Source organism: Lygodium microphyllum, chromosome 13, assembly GCF_053477565.2.
Source record: "Lygodium microphyllum isolate KBCC chromosome 13, Lygodium_microphyllum_v1.1.10, whole genome shotgun sequence".
NCBI classification, from domain to species: Eukaryota; Viridiplantae; Streptophyta; class Polypodiopsida; order Schizaeales; family Lygodiaceae; genus Lygodium; species Lygodium microphyllum.
Genome location: NC_141147.1, coordinates 132,855,857 through 132,875,224, shown reverse-complemented (window position 1 = coordinate 132,875,224; position 19,368 = coordinate 132,855,857). Strand labels below are relative to the sequence as shown.

The 19,368-nt window shown below is 38.6% G+C and overlaps 1 protein-coding gene across 3 annotated transcripts in view; it reads right to left on the bottom strand.

Annotated features, from left to right (window-relative positions):
• Positions 1-845: 845 nt before the first annotated feature.
• Positions 846-19,368, bottom strand: part of LOC148027226 (uncharacterized) — a 45,424-nt gene continuing 26,901 nt past the window's right edge. The window contains exons 2-5 of one of the 3 annotated variants that reach the window (XM_087690597.1): positions 14,190-14,390; positions 13,477-13,650; positions 1,295-1,375; positions 846-1,083 (exon numbers count right to left, since the gene is read on the bottom strand). In XM_087690597.1, coding sequence (XP_087546723.1) covers positions 1,010-1,083; positions 1,295-1,375; positions 13,477-13,650; positions 14,190-14,390 — 530 coding nt within the window. In that variant the 3' untranslated portion in view covers positions 846-1,009. Of the gene's footprint in view, positions 1,084-1,162; positions 1,194-1,294; positions 1,376-2,725; positions 2,875-13,476; positions 13,651-14,189; positions 14,391-19,368 lie in introns of those variants that run through there. The other 2 variants (XM_087690598.1, XM_087690599.1) reach the window with 2 other exon arrangements.

Here is a 19,368-nt window from a genome sequence, read left to right as displayed (position 1 = left end):
GCTACTTGTTGAAGTATGTAGAATGTCATGCACACTAGGTCATAATGGATGACACGAACCTTGTGTTTTTCCTCCACTAAAGTGATTTTTGCCACCTCTCCACCAAATTTTATGTATGGCACTCACATAGATGAGCATGTCACATATATGCTATATTGTTCTATCTTAAATGAACAATCTTACAAGTTCTCATCAATCTATCTTGCTTTTGTAGGGTCAAGGGATGTGTCTATGCAAAAGTGTATTATTTTTGTTTGTCACCAGTTAACTCTATGAAAGGTGCATTCAAAACATGTCATTGGATCAATGCCAACTACAATGTGAAATTGTATAGAGGCATTTGATTTTATGCTATAACAACAAATTCAAAAGTTTCCCAAAGTACATATACACAAGGTAGAATAGTTGAACTTGCATTAATGAGTATGACCCAAGCACATTTTGTATGCAATTTTGCATGAATGATTCACACTAATTTTTCATTACATGGTGAATTATAATTTACACATTACGAGATACCTATAATTGTAAATCCAAAAGTTCATGAGCAATATTTGTATATTGTGACACAATGTAGTCGAGTTTTTGTGCAAATTCTATATGCATGTTAAGTACTAAATCAAAAGGTTCATGGGAAATTTTTGTATATTGCAACAATGTAGTAGAGATATGCAAACTCTATATGCATGTTAAGTACCAAACAATATACAAACTTTAATCAAGTGTCTTCATGCATGATCATCATCTCATGGCTTTAGAAGAAAATTAGTCAAAAGAGGAAGACACATAACTTGCATCAAAGAAAATCAACCAAAAGATAGCAAAGTAACTTATGTGCTATTATAGGGAGAGAAAAAATATTGTTGGAGTTATTCAAATTTGAAGAACTATTATGACCAAAGAATTACATGCCGAGTCCTCTTAATATATTCACATATCAACATGTAATACATAATAAAATCAAAAGATCTCTAGTATATCTAAGGAACATATTAAAATAAAATGTATTTCATAGGCCTTGCCTAGATTTTCTCGTTAGTTGTGAGCTTCTTGCAAAATTTATTTTCTGTTGTTGTAAACTATCTGCACAGATACCATCACCAACATGTGCAAAAATAGAAACATGGTAAAAAACTAGATAAACAATACATGGCTAAAAGTTGAAATTATTGTGCACAACCATCACCACAATCCTAAAAGATAAACAGATAGAAAAGTGCTTAGCACATAATCATTTAGATACTTAAATACAATGCATTTCCATCATTCAAAGAATTTAGCTAATAGACATCACCTGCTCTTTTCTCAAGTTGGATACGAGCTTCAACATTGATATGATATTCTTGAATCGACTTGAGTACCTCCCTTCTTGCACCTAGTAACATACACATTCAATAAGGAACCGAGGAGGATCCATCTAATCTTTCAAAAAAACTCATGCTAGAACTGTAATTTGATCAATTAATCTAGTTATTTCTATAAAGGGATGTGTATATGTATGTGTTATCAAGATAGAAAAAATTTGAAGGTAAAATATAAATTAATGTTATACACTTTTGCATAACACCAAATTACCAACATATTACCAAGATACCCAAAAATCTAAACCCATCAATGTAAAGAAATAGAAAAAAAGAGGGTGCTATAAGTTTTCCAAAAACATTCTTTTGCAAAAAAATAAAAAATATTATTAATCATACAAGTTATGATCCACAAAACGCATGCCAAGATATGGATAAGGGAGCAAACTGGTACCTATGAATCAAACAAATTCATGGATTAGTGATAATTAACAAGTAGATTTGTGTCACAGGTTTCAAAGTTTGCCTACAGTTATTATCCTCTTTCATCCATATACGAGTTTACCTTTGTAGATTCCATTCTAGTTTTCTTTCTACTAAGTTATTATGGCAAGTTTTAGAGTTTGTCCCATTGTGGATGTTATCTAATATCCAAGAGTTGGATGGTGCTAGTGTTAGGGGTTACAAGGAGGGAAGCCAGTTGCAAGAGTAGGAATGTGTTACTTGCAATTAGGTGCCTCGAATCCACCAAGTCAAGGGATTGAATCATGTCCCAACAATGGAACCATGAAACCAACCTTTCTCGAGTGGCAATGACCCAATTTAGCACTTAATTATAGCAACAAACACATTCACAAAATTGAAATGCACACTTTACCATATAATCTTGGACATTGGATACCTTGCTATCCCCAAAACTAGCACCCCTTGCAATATTTCTTTAACTTATATTGCAATTGGAAGGTGTACAACTAAGATTCTTTAATCCCCTCCACTGATCCAAATGCCCCTTGATGTCATAAATGATCAGCAAGTCTTTTGAGCAAATTTTCCCTTGATCTTCACCTAGGACTTGTACAAAATCAACTCTCGGTTGGCCAAATGGTGCCCCAAATCGATTAGGATGGGCTGGCATTTGAAATCCCTGGCAATTCCTAGAATACCAACTACTAATTTCAATCTTCAATGCCTCTGATTGCTCACACAAGTTCCAATGTGATAGCTAAACTCTAATTTTTTATGTAAATTAGGGTTTGCAATAGAAATTCCTTTACTATCCACCAAATTTGGGTTATATCTACTTCAAATGGTTGAGATTTGATGAGATTATCATAGAATAGAATGAAGGTAAGAGAATGATAAAGAGAGATACTTTTTATGTTCCTCGTGGGAGAGACCCCAAAAGTGGTTGTTACATTACCCTAATCAGCCCCCAGAAGCTATCCCTTGTTACTTGAGAAGCCACAAACTGTTGTCACCTACATTAAATGATATTGCTAGCTCTTATAGAACCATAAATATTATTGCCTTCTCTTGGGAAGGTATCTTGTGTTGTTTGCAACCTACAAATGACCTGCACATTAGCAAAATCTGATTAGCAATCTAATCTTCCTCTCTCCTCCACTTCAATACTTGAATGAACCTCTACAGCCTCCAAACAGCCTTCTCTCCCATTACATGGAAATTTTTGCCAGGTGGCAACCTTCCTTTTTCATTTTCAGTAATTTTCAACTGTTTAACTTTTAGAATTATTTAATTTTGAAAAGTAGTTCAATCCTTTTTTACCTTGCCTAAAATTAGATATGCCCATCCACAATTTAATTGGCTAGGCCATTTGCAATCCCAAGTGGTCCCAAGCCTTAATTGACCCACTAACACTTAGACCAATTAATGCCCTAATGTCAAACGGACACCAGCAATCACCCAAAAAGAGTTAGCATAACTTGTATAACTTTTGCTTTGGCATCCACTGTTTACTCGATGTCCTTGGCCTATTACCATGAAATATATGCTATGTGCATCACACATGCATCACAATATTGCACATTTGATTATTAAATTAATCTAATGTCTCTAGCAAAAGTAAAGCATCCAAAATTTTCATGTCCTCGTGACATGGCCTCCGGAAAACAAGTAGCCTTGGGCAGATAGCAAATGACTGGCTTCTAATTGTTGGACATAGGGCTTGAATGGTGTGAACATTGTTGACACTCACTTGAAAAGAAATGCACAAGTGTTGTAGAACACTCAGAGGTCCATTGTATCTATTAGACTCTGACAAGGCTCAGATTCCCTATGCTATTTGATACATCTCTAGACCAAGGAAGAAGTGAAGGATCCCAAGGTCTGTCATATCAAACTGTTGTTGCAAGATCTCACAGAGTCCAATCAACCTCTTGTGAGTCGATGCCTATGATAATCATATCGTCCACATATAAATGACTAAAACACACCTATCACAAACAATCTCATGATAAAGTTTGGAGTCATGATCTAATCAATGAAAGCCACTCTGTAAGAATGATTGATCAATCATCTAGTACCAAGCCCTAGGAGCTTGCTTCAAGCCATAGAGAGCCCTCCACAATCTATAGACATGATGCTCCTTCCCCTACACAAGAAACCCAAGAGGTGGTAAAACATAAATCTCCTCCTCAAGGATGCTATTTAAGAAGAAAAACTTCATGTCCATCTAAAAAATAGGCCAATGATGATGGGTTGCGAATAGACTGAATACTAGATATATGAGCTGTAGGTGCAAAAGTCTCTATATAATCCAAACTGACACTCTATGTAAAATTAGTGGCAATAAGCCAAGATTTGTGCTTGTCCAAGGAGCCATCTGCTAGATTAGATACTTGGTCTTAAATATCCATTTCACACCAATCACCTTCCGCTTCCATAGACATTGAAGTAACTCCCAAGTCTGATTATGCTCAATTGCATCAAGCTTTTTCTCCATAGCATAACGCCAAATATCCTGTGTAAGAGTCTCATCAACTATACTAGGCTCATGATCTTGAAGGATCTATAATATTACAGTACAATTAACACAAAGTGAACTATCCAGTTGGGCCTCTAATCTACGTGGGAGTGAAAGGATCATAGAAAAGTGAGTAACTCTTGCATCCTCCATGACCGGTTGGTACTACCAAAGGAATGGTGATAAGCTCATCGTACTACAAGGGAGATCATGAGTCCTCTAGTACTTGTAATACACCTTGTCAAGGAAAGGGACTCCCCCTCATTAGATAAAGGTACACCCCCCTCATTAAAAGAAGAGGGGTCCTCCTTACACAGCTCAAGACCCCTAGAAGACACTTAAGAGGATCGGGGAGTAGAAATACTCCACAAAGAAGAAATAGAAGGATCCATCAAGGTTGGAAGACAATCATAAGGGGCCTAGGAGGGGATGGAGTGGGAGGACTTAAAGACAAAGAAGGGGAGGAGCTGATGTTGGGGGGAGATCAAACAATGATGAAGAACCACCTTCACAATAAGCACCATCAATGGGAGCCTCATCAAAGATCACATCCCTGCTCATATCAATCATTCATATTGATAGGTCATAGAGCCTATATCCCTTCATAGTCGTGTTGTAACCCATCAAGATAAGGTTCTTTGACTTCAAGTGAAATTTGTTCTCTCTTTTTCTTCTTGTCTACATGGACATAGGCATCGCACCCAAAGATGCAAAAGTGGGTTATAGAAGGTTTCTTCCCCAAGAAATCCTCATATGGAGTCATGTCTTATAATGCAAAAGTCAAAGACCTATTGCAAATATGCACCGTTGTAGCAGCTATCTCACCTAAAAGGGAGCAAGGCAGACTCCAATGCTCCAAATCGAGCCATCTGAAGTATGGTTTGATTGGCATCTAATTCAAACAGTCAAGTATTGACTCATTCCTAATGTGCAAATTGAATGGCTTGATGAGTTTACAATAGTAGGGATAGCATATTAGTTCACTTAGTCTATGATGCACAATATGATAAAGAACAAGGAGGTAATTCTAATGATGAGTCTCTAGAACAAGATTGGTGATAGCACGCTATGCAATATGAGAGAGAAATTTAGGCTTTGTAGGATATTGACTTAACATTAGGTCAAATATATCTAGTGAGACCACATATCAAGTCAATAGAATTGTGAGACAAGGAAAAATCTAAGCTTGTTACTAAGGGATTTGACTAGAGGCCTAGGCTAGAGTATGTAAAAACGTTTTTGTGTCAATAAAATGGATGACTACCTATCATCAAGATTATAATTGAATGGTTTGCTTTCACTCTAGGTAGTCAGGTATGATCGGCCCAATCCATCCAATCCATGAACTTAATATGGTACCGAACATACACAAAAAAGTCTTTTTTATATGGTCATTAAAAAATACATATGAAATTAAAAATTAGTCTAGTAAATATTATTTATTTTAACATGAAAGTGGCTACCCATGAGATAGAGTGTCATAATGTATAATTCATTCAATACTATTACATTTTACGGATGACAAATGTCTTTGCCTCAATTTTTCAATAATGAGTCATAAACATGACGAGTGGTTGAGACAAAATGCAAACCCAAGACTAGTCACAAGCAATTTCCAAGATCCCATTTCATTTATAAGGTTGAGGACATATACAATGGAACAAAAAAATGAGCTAGCTACAATGATGGGTCATGATTCATGGATCATAAAGGTCACAAGTGCCAAGTGGCAAGTACAAAAAGTAGTAGATGCAAAAAAAACTAAAGGCTAAGACTCAAGGTGAGTTGTGCGTAATGCGAAGGCTTCCTGAAGAGGCTTAGTTATTGCAAAAGAAGTGAAGAACATAGAGATATAAATAGAGGTAGGAGAAGGAAAACAAGAGGAGGTAAAGGAAGAGAAAATAGAGATAGAGCTACACATAGGGGATGAGACACAAGAGGAAGAGAAGGATGTAGAGGTAGAGACGGAGAGAGAGATGGAGAAGAAAGAGGGGCAGAGAAGCTTGTAGCAAAGAAGTAGAAGAAGAGGAAGTGATAAGTGAGGTACAGGTAAAGGTCAATGAGGATCAAGAGGAAAAGGTTAAAGCAAAAAATCACTTTTCTAAATCAGATTACCCTACAAAAAAAAAGAGGACAAAAAATGCATGGACCATACATATTCGATCAAACTCAACAAATCATACTATATGGATCTCAAATACAATTGTAACTTCCACTAATAGCCCATATACGAGATAGATGCGGTCCTAAATTGCGTGGCTCATAACTTTGGCTCGAACAATTGCCAATATAATTTCCTTGGATTAAAAGCTTATGTAAGTCACTTGTTAAAGGACAATCTATGCTTGGTGTCAAATGGATTAATAGTCTCTTTTCTTAAGCATTGACACTCCACAATCCTACAAGTTTTTGCATAAATGTTAAATTGAAAAAGATACATTACACATTAGACCTTCATTAGCTCATTAAAGAACCCGAAAACTCAAACATACTCATTGCGTTTTTTGTGTCCCATAAGCAAATTCTCCACTTTTAGTTGGTTTGATCTTTACAAGTAAAAAGTGTGTTTGGTCACTTACATCCCTCGCATCCTTGGTCTTCTCTCTTTAGTGGCTATTATCTTCTCCAACTGGTTGATATCTCCCCCCCCCCCCACACACACACACATACACACATCCATATACTACTAGGAACATCCTACAATTGCCCCTCATCATCCAATGGACTGCATTTGTTCTTAGCTAGTTGATGCCATTAGTCTACAATTGTTGGAATTGCCCATCTGCTATCGACCTAATTAGGTGGAGTTTTGATGTTGTTGCATATGTTATTTGCACTATCTCCTCCAACAACAACTACCACCCTATTGAGATGTCAAACTTCACATGACCTACTATCCACTACATGCCTTCGTGATGTGGCAAGACTTTACTCATTGGTGCATTAAGTGATTAACATGGAAGACATACCAATGATTCTATAGCTGAACTACATCCATGTAGTCCACTCTTGGCTATGGCACATTCATTGTGCCATCTCATCTATTCTTAGTAGATTCATACTTAGTAACCGTGTGTATATATATTTTAATACTTGTAGATTAGTATTTTATCATGTTGAAGACTGTCTTTTTATATGGAAGAATAAAAAAGAATAATAATAATAATATTTTTACCCTACTTCTCTATGTACTCAAGTCTCCATTGTATATGTGCTTTCGGTTACTTCACCTCTCTCCTCTTCTTTGTTGACATAATATTTGAGCCATCCCAAGGTTGTGCAAAGCTCGATCAAGGCCTAAGGTTAAGACAATGGAGTGAAAGCAAGCAAGCAAGCAATGGGCAAGAAGCTCTTCCATCTCATTTGATTTGCCTTTTTAGAATATAGCCATAGGAGGATCTTGAGGCTGGCAAGGCTATAGTCTCCCATTGCAATGAGACTTATTAAGCACAAAGAATAGTGTTTATATTACAAATGGGCCCTTTAGGGATATTTTGCAGTGATTTTTGCCATCCAATATCATTTTGGGCCTATAAGTTGGTCAAAAGTAGTTCTTGGCCATATTGAAGTTTCAATTGTGTTTGTTGTTTATAAATATAGAGGTTATAGATTCTGAGTCTATAAGGTTGTTAGTTCTTGTTACATTGCAGACAAAGAGAGCATTTATATATAGATTGCATATTGTAGTTATTATTGTGCAATCAATAAAAAAGACTATGCATTTTGATTATAGTGTACCTGGTATTAGCTTAGTTGTAATTGTAAGTTTTGCAAGGTTACCTGACTTGCCAAAATGTCTGACACTTGTAAGTTTTAAAAGGTTACTTGTCTTGCCAAAATGTCTGACAATTTCAACCAAATTGCCAATGAGAAGCTTAGCAAGAACAATTATCTTACATGAAAGTTTGCACCTGTTAGCCTACAAGCTTAATTCACACTAATGGGAACCTAAGCTACATGGCATGTAAAGCATGCTTTTGGACCTGGGCTATGTGGGCATGAAGCATGCTCTGTATGATTCCATTTTTAAAATAAAATGCACTCCACATGGTGTGCAATACAAAAAGGCTAGGACCATTGTTCAAAATGAGAGCAATTTTTTGAGAGAAACTGAGTGGAGAATTGAAGTAGATAAAATGTGCATACCACTCCCTCTCCTATTGGTACACCTCATAATTTTCTTGCCCAACAAAGTGATTCACTTCTAAGCTAAATGGTTGTTTTAGAGTAATCATTCCCCTACTTAGTATTGTGTATATTTTGCTATTAGGATATGGGTCAATAGATTGCCACCAAAATTCAAGCATTGTGTGCACCTTCAATTCTTCACCATTTTTTGTAATCCATGGCTCATTGGATTTGGTATACAAAAGCGAAGCTACAAATATCAGAAATTGTCAAGTTGTTTTTCATCATGAGAGTAGATGCAAGCTACAAAACTTGTCATGATGTATGTTTTTTAGAGCCCAAAAAGACACATGCAAGGTCAAAAGAAAAAATCATGTGTGACCCAATAAGATGACATTTGAACTTGTGTCAACATGCCATAATATTTCAACACATCGACTGGTGCAATTTACCTTTAAAAACCATTGTGGGTGCAATGTGAGTGACACTCTTTAGACCCTTTAGCGACCAAAAAAATCGTCAATCTTTTGGGGGCCGTCACTATCATTTTTAAACTCGAATTTTAAACTTCCCTTCTCTCACATTTACACGTTGCAAACCATGATTTGATCTTAACAAAGGGGTAAATGATTGCAACTTAGGTAAATGATTGCATCGAATTAGTTGACTAGTATATTTGAGTTAAACATCATGACAACTTGGAATAAAGTAGATGCAAAAGAATGCAAAAACTTGGAGCAATACAATAAGCTATGAAAGCGTGATTGTGATAAGAAGGCTACCCAAGGGAAAGGGCAAACAGATAAAGAAACATGCTCAGTTTCTTCATCAGAGTCAAACTCTAGCTCCTCAGAAGCTGGTGCTGCACTGTTGGCTACTTCTAGAAATATAGCATAAATATATGCACACTATTGTACTTTTGAGTCCATGGTGGGAAACCCTTGGGTATGAAAACTGGCTCTTTGGAGTGGATGAAGGCTGTCTCATTTTCATCTTCTTGATGTGGTGATGGCTGTTTACATGCTTTGTTGCACATATGGTGAATTCCTGCTTCCAAACTTGCCTAGTTCATCATTCTTCTATCCTCTATGCCTATTAATCTCTTCTATATTTTTCATCTACTGAAAACTCCAATCCAACACTAGCTTGTCATGCCTCCAAGTCATGGAGCTTGTATCCTAAAATAATGCGGTTTGGACAATACTCAATTTCCCTCTCTAATCCTCAACACATTGCATCTAAATACCTGAAATCACCAAAAAACACCTTAACCATAGAAACCTAACAAAGGAGTCATAACTACAACATCCTGAATAGGACACATCACACCTGCTCCAGATTTGAATCACAATGGATACTGGCTTGTAGTCCCAACTATTGCTGCACCATGTAAGTGAATAAACTCATCAGGATCTATGAAACTAAAGAGATTGCCTACCTCCACTTTCTTGGATCCCAAACCAACTCATCCACAGCTCAACCCTACCATATCTGTAGCCGCCACTAATGAATGTCTGACCAAAGCAAGGGAAGGCCTAGCTTCCATGACTTCCCCACAATCCAATGACATAGATACTCCTTGGGAAAGCAGACTGCTCCCTCTGTCCAAGGATAGTTTACCACCTTCCTGCACTGCAATGCAGTTCTTCCTTTTTCCTATGATCACCTACCACCTGCACTAGAACACCCAACAGTGAGAGGCGGGCTACCCAACTGCTGCACAATGGGGGAAGCCCTGTCACAATGACTAAGTGACCAGAGAGACAGTAGGGTTTGCGAGGGAAAACACACAGTGTGTATGGCAAACACTGAGAGAGAAAAGAAACACAGAAGATGATGAAAGATGAATCATGTTGATGAAGTGAATCTGATACAAGGGTGCTGTAGCACAAAGGAAGCCCTGGAGTGCAACAAGACTGCCGAAGAAGCCTCTAAGTCTGCAAAAGCAAGATGAGGAGCTGTCACCTAGAGCAAGGAGACTGTCGTCGAAGGCTGCAAACGCAGGGATGAAGAGTGGTAACTACGACTAGGGAGAGAACCGATGAACCCTCCATCTGCAAACGCAAGCCTGATGAAGTGACACCAACTACTAAAATGACGTTAGAAGGGTAGGGAAGCAGCCAGGAACCAAACACAAGGTGCAACTGTCTCTAATGAAGGTGACGCCTACTGGAGAGAGACACCAGATGATGAGGAACCTCCTGGCAGCCAAACACAAGAAGGTGGAGCCACCAGAAGGATGGAGGATAACCCCAGAGAGTGTAGACTCCAAACGCAAGATATAGGAGCACAAAAGATGTCGCCAACAATGGAGGATGGACGCCAGCTAAAGAGGAGTACACTGTAACCAGCCTTCCTTCCGTGGATAGGTGGTAAATCCCTGATTACAACTTAATTTCAACAGCAAACAATTAATGCAAATCTGAAAATACAAATTTACCTACTCATCTTGGACAATGCACACCCCATTGACTCCAAAATTGGCACCCCTTTCAGTATTTCTTTAGTTTCATTAAAGAAAAAGTCGATTTACGATGGGATTCTCCCAATCCCCTTCGCAATCCAAACTTCCCTTGCTATCCAAAGTGACCAGCAAGTCTTCAATCTGATTTGCCCCTTGATTTGGGCACTTAATTGGTCTTCACACACTTCATAAACGATGGAAATGCCCCAAATTCAATGGCTGGCTAGTCCTCCACTTGAATTTAGCTGAAATTCACCTTCAGTCTTGAAAAATCCAAGTCTTCGAGCTTCGAATTTTTGACACGCTTCCCAAGGCTGTTGTTAAACCCTAATTTCTGTTGAAAATTAGGATTTACAGCAGAGAAATTTGCAATTTCTCAGCCTCCAAGGGTCCAAATGCTGAGATCTTCGGAGCAAGGATATGAAATGGTTGGGAGATAAGAGAGAAAATTCAGAGTTTTGTAGCGAAGAATGATTGAAAATCACTCAAATGCAGCTATTGCCCTGCCACAACAGCTTGCAAATGCAAAGAACTGAAGAAAATCAGCCATTTACTATTGTTGCCCTCTCTCAACAGCCTGTAGATATTGTCAACTGCTATTGATTGGTCTTCTCCTGCCCCTGCCTATCTCAAAAGGTCCTCCAATGGCTGCAAATCAGACCAACAATATCTCCTCCCTCTTTTGCAGCTGAATACACTAAAAATGCCTTTCTCCAACCTCTCAAAACATTTTTCAATCTTGCATGGGCATTTTTAACAAGTAGCAACCTTTCCTAATGGTTTTTTCAGCATTAGCCATAATTAAATATTAATTTTCAATCTTTAAATACTAAAAATTAATCTAATAATTACTTCGGTGCCCTGAAAAATGATCTGACAGACCAATAATTAAATTGACTAGGCAACTTCCATTCTCGAGTGTCTCTACGCCATCTTTGACCATTAGATTGGCGTTAGGTACCATTAAACACCACTCCTCTAATGTCACCAACTGACATTTATACCCAGATTAAGACCTAGACCAACAATTGGCACCAAATACCACCAAGTATCTGTGCAGCATAACTTATAGCAACTTTTGCATTTGATATCTCATGATTTCCTTGGGTTCGAGGCTTGTAAATTTACTATAATCCCTATTGCACCTCACATGTGCAACATTTACTTAATCATGTGATTAAAAGTTAATTCACATATAAAGTGAGGTTTCAAAAATACATGTCCTCATGACACACACTACCACCATAAACACAGCCAACTAGAGATGAAGGCTGGTATCAAGAGAGTGTGGAGATGGTGGTAGGAGAGGAGAGAGAAAGAGACTATGGAAGAGAGAGTGTGTTAGAAGACTAACGAAGAGAGAGTGGTAGTGAAGGACTGAAGAATCAACCGTGAGGAATGAATGAGAGAGTGGCCTATAAATAGGCGCAGTCAGTCTAGGGCAGCTTCACTTTTTGGGGCTGCAAATCCTAAACGCAAAACGCAAAAATGCAAACTGCGGGTGAAGGGTGAAGGGTTTCTCAACAAGCCCCTCTTGAGAGACCATAGCATCAATCGCCAATTGTACAGTTCCCACCCCCTTTTGCTCCCCATAGCCTATTGAGGGACCTCCACATCTCCAGCCCCGTAAATCTTTCCACACTGCCCATGAAATATGCTTGCACCCAGCAAGCTGCAAGCCCTCCCTGCCCCTAGCTTGCCCATTCCAGAGGGCCAGTTGTATATTAACAACTCGGGCCTTGGTCTTTCCACCTTACGCAAGCATTGCCACAGATCAGGGAAGAGTGGTCCCCTCCAAGGTGTGATCAACATTCTTGGAAGCCCACCTGAAGGAGAAGCGTCAAGTTTGTCCACTTAGTATAAAGCCCCAAACTACCAACTTAATCAAAAAGGTCTGACTCTGATAGCCAGGATCTATGCTGCCCAAGCCCCTCTTTTTTGTGTGTCTAATGATAGTCTGTCACACCAGATCCACCTCAAAGTCTCAAGTACCCTCTAAGGCATGGTTCACATTCTTGGGAGCCCCTCCTAAAGGAGAAGCTTCCATGTATGTCCACCTGGAGTAAGGCTCCACCAACTTTCCCAACAAGGTTTGAGTCTGATAGTAGACTCCAGGGTTGCTTCAGTCACTTCTTGCAGCACAAGAGATCATCTTCTAACGAACAACTCACACTGAAGGAACCTAAAGACCTAAAATGGCATAATTCTCTCACATGATATAAAATATAGTATGTGAAATATCAACTCTCAATTTCTGTACACTATGAACGCCTACATGCAGCATCTGCAGTGTATGCTTTTTGCAGTTCCAAGTTCTTACAACTAGTTTGTTTGCCTATACTATGATTGCATTTGCATAAGTAAAGCAATTACCTATATAGTCCAACAGACTCATTCAGAAAAGCTTTAAATCTATTCTTGCCTAAAAGGCAATACCCTGGTAGGCTCTAAAGACTTATCAAAGTGCCACTGTGTGGATTCCTTAGCTTAAGACTTATACTACATAGCATGTAAGACTTTTTGTTAACATTGCCAAGTAAACATCATGGTTGTCAAGAAAACATCATAGAACAGAACACCAAAAAAAAATGAACACCCACTTTGAACTCCAGAAACATGTTTCAACTGCATCAAGGATTTTCTAGGGCTTGCACCACGACTGCTCTGAATGTGGCTCCCTGAAACAGTCCTACCAAATGCAATGTCTGTGTGACAAAGAGAGGATTTATATTTGAGTTGTTCACGTCTCATTTTCTCTTCATATGTATCATGGACTGTCATACAAAGAAAACCAAAAACGAATTAGTGCAATCCTATTCATCGCATTCAGTGCTTAGGCCAACAAAAACTTATTTACAAGATTGCAAGTTAGAAAAATTTTAATGAAGTACAGAGCATGTATAAGCTGCAACCTAGGGCCTGTAAAACTGCAATGCCAGTTGGATTAACAAAATCCACCAGGTGCGCCCAGAAATTTGCTATTGCATTACAACCATTCCAAGGCTCAAAATATAAAGTTCAACCTTACAATCATTCAAAGTTTTGGACTCTTTCCTGGGAATGTAGAGGTTATTCAAAGTTTTAGACTCTTTCCTGGGAATGTAGACGTTCATGCCCTATCTACTCAAGATATTAAAATACCTAGGACTTCAAATTAAGTCCCTTAACAAAATTAAAAACAGGACGATACAAAGCATTTCCAGTGCTACACAAAGGAAAACCAAATACATAGCAGAATAATTGGTCTTACTGATTTGTTTCTTCAATGCTCATTCAATGGCTCTTCAGGTGGGTTAAGTGATGAAAGACTTACTGGCTGTTGAAGGCCTATAGGTTTGGAAGCCCAAAAGTCTAGCACCCAGCTTCAATGGCTGAATCTTCTTTGGAGCTTTTTGTGGGTCTCGGAGCTGCTCCAGATACGCTTTTGCCTCCTTGCTTACAAGGCCCACAAGTAGCTGCGATTGTGTTTGTGTAAAGAGGCCTGAGGGTACTGGCACTATCTCTTCTTTCCATGCTACAAACAATTCAGGCAATCAATACTGACTGTAACCAACATATATGGCCAAAACAAAAGAGCAAGACAGCTAAGGAGCAAAGCATCTTGTAAATCAGGCCATATGAGCAGCATAATAATATAATCGCACTAAGTTGTCACATAATCATAGATTGGGTGTAAAGCTTGCTGGTCTGATTCTATAATTAGAGTTGAGCTGTTGATTCACTTCCCAACCTTGGTATGACAAATTCTACCTTTAATTTAATAATTCATGAGTAAGTTTAATGCATGTCTACCACATCATCGACTTCCTTGGCCTTAACCCCTATTTACATACATTAAATGTTCCGAGCCCAAAAGTAATTGGCCTTAGCTAATGTTCACATGTGTGTCTCACATGTGTGTAACGGCCGTGCCCCCATACATGTATATTCTATAATAGATGGATGGTCACAGCTCCTACTAGTAATCTTTCCCTTAATTGTCACATTGATCACCACTTCCTCCCCGTTAAGAAATGTTTTGCCTTGGAAAGACAATTGGGAAGGCCCAACTCTGAATTGGGATATCGTTTGTATATAGTGCTCAATATCCTAGGTAAATAGTATTCATTGTTCATGTATTATCAACATCTAAAATCTTCCCATGCTCATGTGAAAGTTATTTTAACTATCTCATCCCTTTAGACGATATTATCAAAATCAATCAGTTTCTTCTTTGGCTTACATACATGGAATATTGGATGCATCTTACTTGTGGTAAGAAGTTTGAACTTGTAAGCCATCTCTCCTATTTTGTTAAGTAATGTGACTAGACCACTACACCACTACATTCAAGTGACTGTATTTGACACTGTCTCATCTTCATGGTTTTAGATTGCTTAGGCACCATAAGATAAACTTGCTCTCTTTCCTCAAAGACGAGGTCTTATCATTTTATTCATATCTTCTATAACTCCTACTACATAAAGAGCTCCAGATTGGAACCCATACATTAACATAAATACATCAATATCCCATGGAAGATTCCTTGGCACTCTTATATGCAAACTCTACTATATGTAAGTAGTCTTCCCAATTAGTCGTTGTCTACTTAAATATGCTTGTAGCATATCCTTTAGGGTTTGGTTGAGTCAAAATGGTGTGGAGCATCAAAAGTAAAAAGATAGAGCTACTGTAAACACAAACAACTAAACAAAAGAGCAAGAACACATGTCACACAGACATGAAATTTTGAGATGCTTTAATCTTGCCGATAACATTTGATTAAGCTATTAAGTGAATGTGCAAGGTTGTTTAAACACATGTCATGCACATGGCAGATATTTCATAGTAACAAGCCAAGGACCCCGAGGATGCATATGGGTGTCAAAGGCAAAATCTGTGATATGTTATGCCGATTAGGTTTTGATGGTTAGTTGGTATCAAATGTGACCTTGGGACAGTGGTTTGGCCGACAAGCATCAATGGTGACACCAAGGACTAGCATTAATTAATTAATTAATCCCAATGTAAAGGTCAAAAAAAGGTTAGGATCCACTTCGGATGATGCAAGAAAATGGGTTTAGAAGGCTGCCGCTTGGCAAAACTGCCCATATAAAACTGAAAAACGTTTTTGAAGGTTGAAGAGAGATTCAGTTCATTCCGGCTGAGGAAAAGAGAGAGAACAAACTGCTGGTTTGAGTTTTCTTCTTTGAAGGACCTTTCAGAGGGTAGAGCAGCCAGAATGAAGCCATCTAATGCAGGCGACAGCAATTACGGGACCTTCAAGAGCTGGCAACAGCTAATTGGGGCAGGCAACAGCAGTTTGAGGCCTCTTGGCAGCTGGCAACAGCATTTAATGCTGTTTGGTGCAGGCAGCAATCAGATTACAGGCCTTTCTTGCGTGGAAATCAAGAACAACTCTCTCTTTTGGCATTCTCTCACCTTCTCCAGCTTGTGCTCAATCATTCTTAGCATTTCTCAGCCATTTGGATCAGATCTCAGCCAAATTTGGTGGACAGCAGAGAGATCTCTACTGTAAACCCATGACAATTGGTGAATTCAACACCTGAAATTTGTGTAATTGTCAAGGAATTCAAATGCTAGCCCATTCATTGTAAATTAGAACAGCGTTTGGCCAGTTGGTGGTTCCATTGGAGCAAGCCTTGGGTGAAAAATCAAGGGGCAATTGGCCCAAATTGGTTGTTGATTGTTATTTCAACAAGGGGCTTTTGAAACAACAAAAGAGGTGAGAGCTAAGATCCATGCTAATAGGAAGGAAGAGGAAAAAAGAGTGAAGGAATAGACAAAGGCTGTACCAAAAAAGGGATTGCCTCCCAAGGAGGGGATAGGGCATGTATAAAAGTCAAAAAGTGAATAAAGGAGCTTATTCTTGGTGCGTAGCCAAACTTGTTTTTTTCGTACTTCTTGCTCTTGCTTCCTTCTTGTGCATAGAGAGAGAGAGAGAGAGAGAGAGAGAGAGAGAGAGTGTGTGTGTGTGTATGTGTGAGAGAGGGAGAGAGAGAGAGAGAGAGAGAAAGAGAGAGTGTGTGTGTGTGAGAGGGAGAGAGAGAGAGAGAGAGAGAGAGAGAGAGAGAGAGTGTGTGTGTGTGTGCAAGTGAGGGACTGTGGAGAAGCTCTTATTCTCCTCTCTTCATCTTGATCTTCTTCTTTTCTCCTTCCTCGTGTGCATGCCTATGGAGGTCGAAGCTTGGAGCTTGGAGCTTGGAGATGGAGCTTGCTTGAGAGCACATCTTGGATCATGGAGCTATCAGCAGATTCGTGGGAGGAGGCAACTCAATCAGATTCAAAGGTAAGTTCACTACACGTGTGTGTAGGAGTGCGCATAACCATGTGAAAGATAGCCATAGCTCTTGGCTTGAAATGCTTGAAGCAATAGTGGTTCGTTATGTGAGCTTCTCCCTCAACCACCAAGACCCACAGACCGCTTATTGCTTGAAGCATGTCAAGCCAAGTGCCATGACTACCTCTCACATAGCCATACATGTTCTCACACCTACGAGTGTAGTGAGCTTAGAGATTGTGGAATCTCACCTTGTACTCATTCCATTAACAGTCAAAGTACAAAGATACTTTGAAAGGGGAGCCAATTTTGAGGCCAATAGGGTGTCCAATGTCCAAGATTATTAAGATAATTTGTGCATTTCAAGTTATGTTAATTTGTTGGTTGTTGTAATTAAGTGCTTAATCAAGAAATTACCACCTTTTCCAAAAAGAAAAGCTGATTTCATTGCTAGGATACCACTAAATCCCTTGATTTGGTGGGCCCAAGGCACCTAATTGCGAGCCAAAGCTTTATGCTAGTGCTAATTTTTGCTCTCAGCTGAGAAATTACAGCAACATGTCTTCATACAAGGAGATGCAATCAAGAAGTGATGATGCCTCTTAGTATCAACATTCACATGGGAATGAAGGAAATACAATGTCTAATTGTAGACAAGGCTCAAACCATGGATAGCAAGCTAAAAATGTTATTGTTGGGCAATATGTAGGGCCTTTAAGACATAAGGAGACTGATGACAATCCAAGTGGAGGAATTTGATTACCAATTTAAAAATCGGATAAGGACGGTAGTAAATCTCTTTACTAAATTGGCAAAGGATCCTCAATTCACCCGATTTTTAAATGCTTCAAAGGAGGACAACAAGGGCAAGAAGAAAAAGTCATCTTCTACACCTTAACATTAAATCCACTATCTCTAGCATGTCTTAGCTCATAGAGACTACTACTACAACAAATGCTTTGTTGCATGGAAAGGATTCGACTTTCCTAGAGAGTGGGGAGAAGCCGAATAAAAAGTTATTTAAGGCTAAGAAAATGGCCAAATCTGAAAATCAGCCTGATAAGAGGCCAAAACAGCAAAGAAAGAGCTCAAAAACATTGGCACAACGTAGGGAATTGATGGCTGCAAAGAAATGTTTTATTTGTGAACAAGAGGATCACATTGCAAGGGACTATCCCAATAGGCAGCAAGTAAGAAAATCAAAAAATCAGGGAGATTCTAAAGAAAAGAAGCAAAAAACATCAATGGGATTGGTGTCCGATATTGTTAGTGATCAACCCAATGATGATACTACTGAGTTGTGCACAATATGGGGTAAATTTAGAGATCAGCATGCATTGATTTTCTTTGATAATGGTGCACAAGCCAACTTCATCTTTATTGACATGGCAATCCATCTAGGCATCAGCAAGGATGAGATGGGACTCAAGGGAATAGTTGGAATGGCATAAAAAGGCCATGCAAAGCCTATCATACAACTCATTGGAAAGCTTCAATTGCATATACAAGGATATGTGGACAGCGAAGAGTTATTCATTGCTCCACTTGAGGGTTGTGATGTATTGCTTGATATGCCATGGTGTCATCGTATGCATACACTAATTGATTCTTATGCAAAAGAGATCACTATTCAACATAAGGGAAACGCACTCAAACTTCATGTAAAGCTGAAAGATGTCTCTTCCCGTTGTATTTGTAGTTGTCATTTATAAAGTAATGAAAATCCATCTTTCAATGTACTTGGTTTTTAATAAGGATAAAGATGATAATGAGAATGTTAAAAATATGCCTAAGTTAGAGAAGAATCGCATGTCATTTCTGAAAAATGTATGATGATTGTTTCTCTCAATCCCTTCCAAGGCAGCTACTGCATGAAAGACCAAAAGATCATGGCATAGATCTTATCTCTAGAAGTAGCCCACCTAATAAGCCACCCTAAAAGTCAATGCAACCTAGCAATAGGAGATTATGAGTCAAGTAAATGAGCTGTTAAAAAAAAGGCTGATTCAGCCCAATTCATCTCCTTTTTATTTTCCAATGCTTTTGATGCAAAAAAAGGATAGTTCATGGTGCATGTGCATTGATAATCATGCTCTGAGAAAGATCACGATAAAGAAATGCTTTCTCATTCCCCGGATTGATGATGTTATGGATAGATTGCAAGAGGCAACCATATTCAATCATATACATTTGAAAAGAGGGTATCATCAAA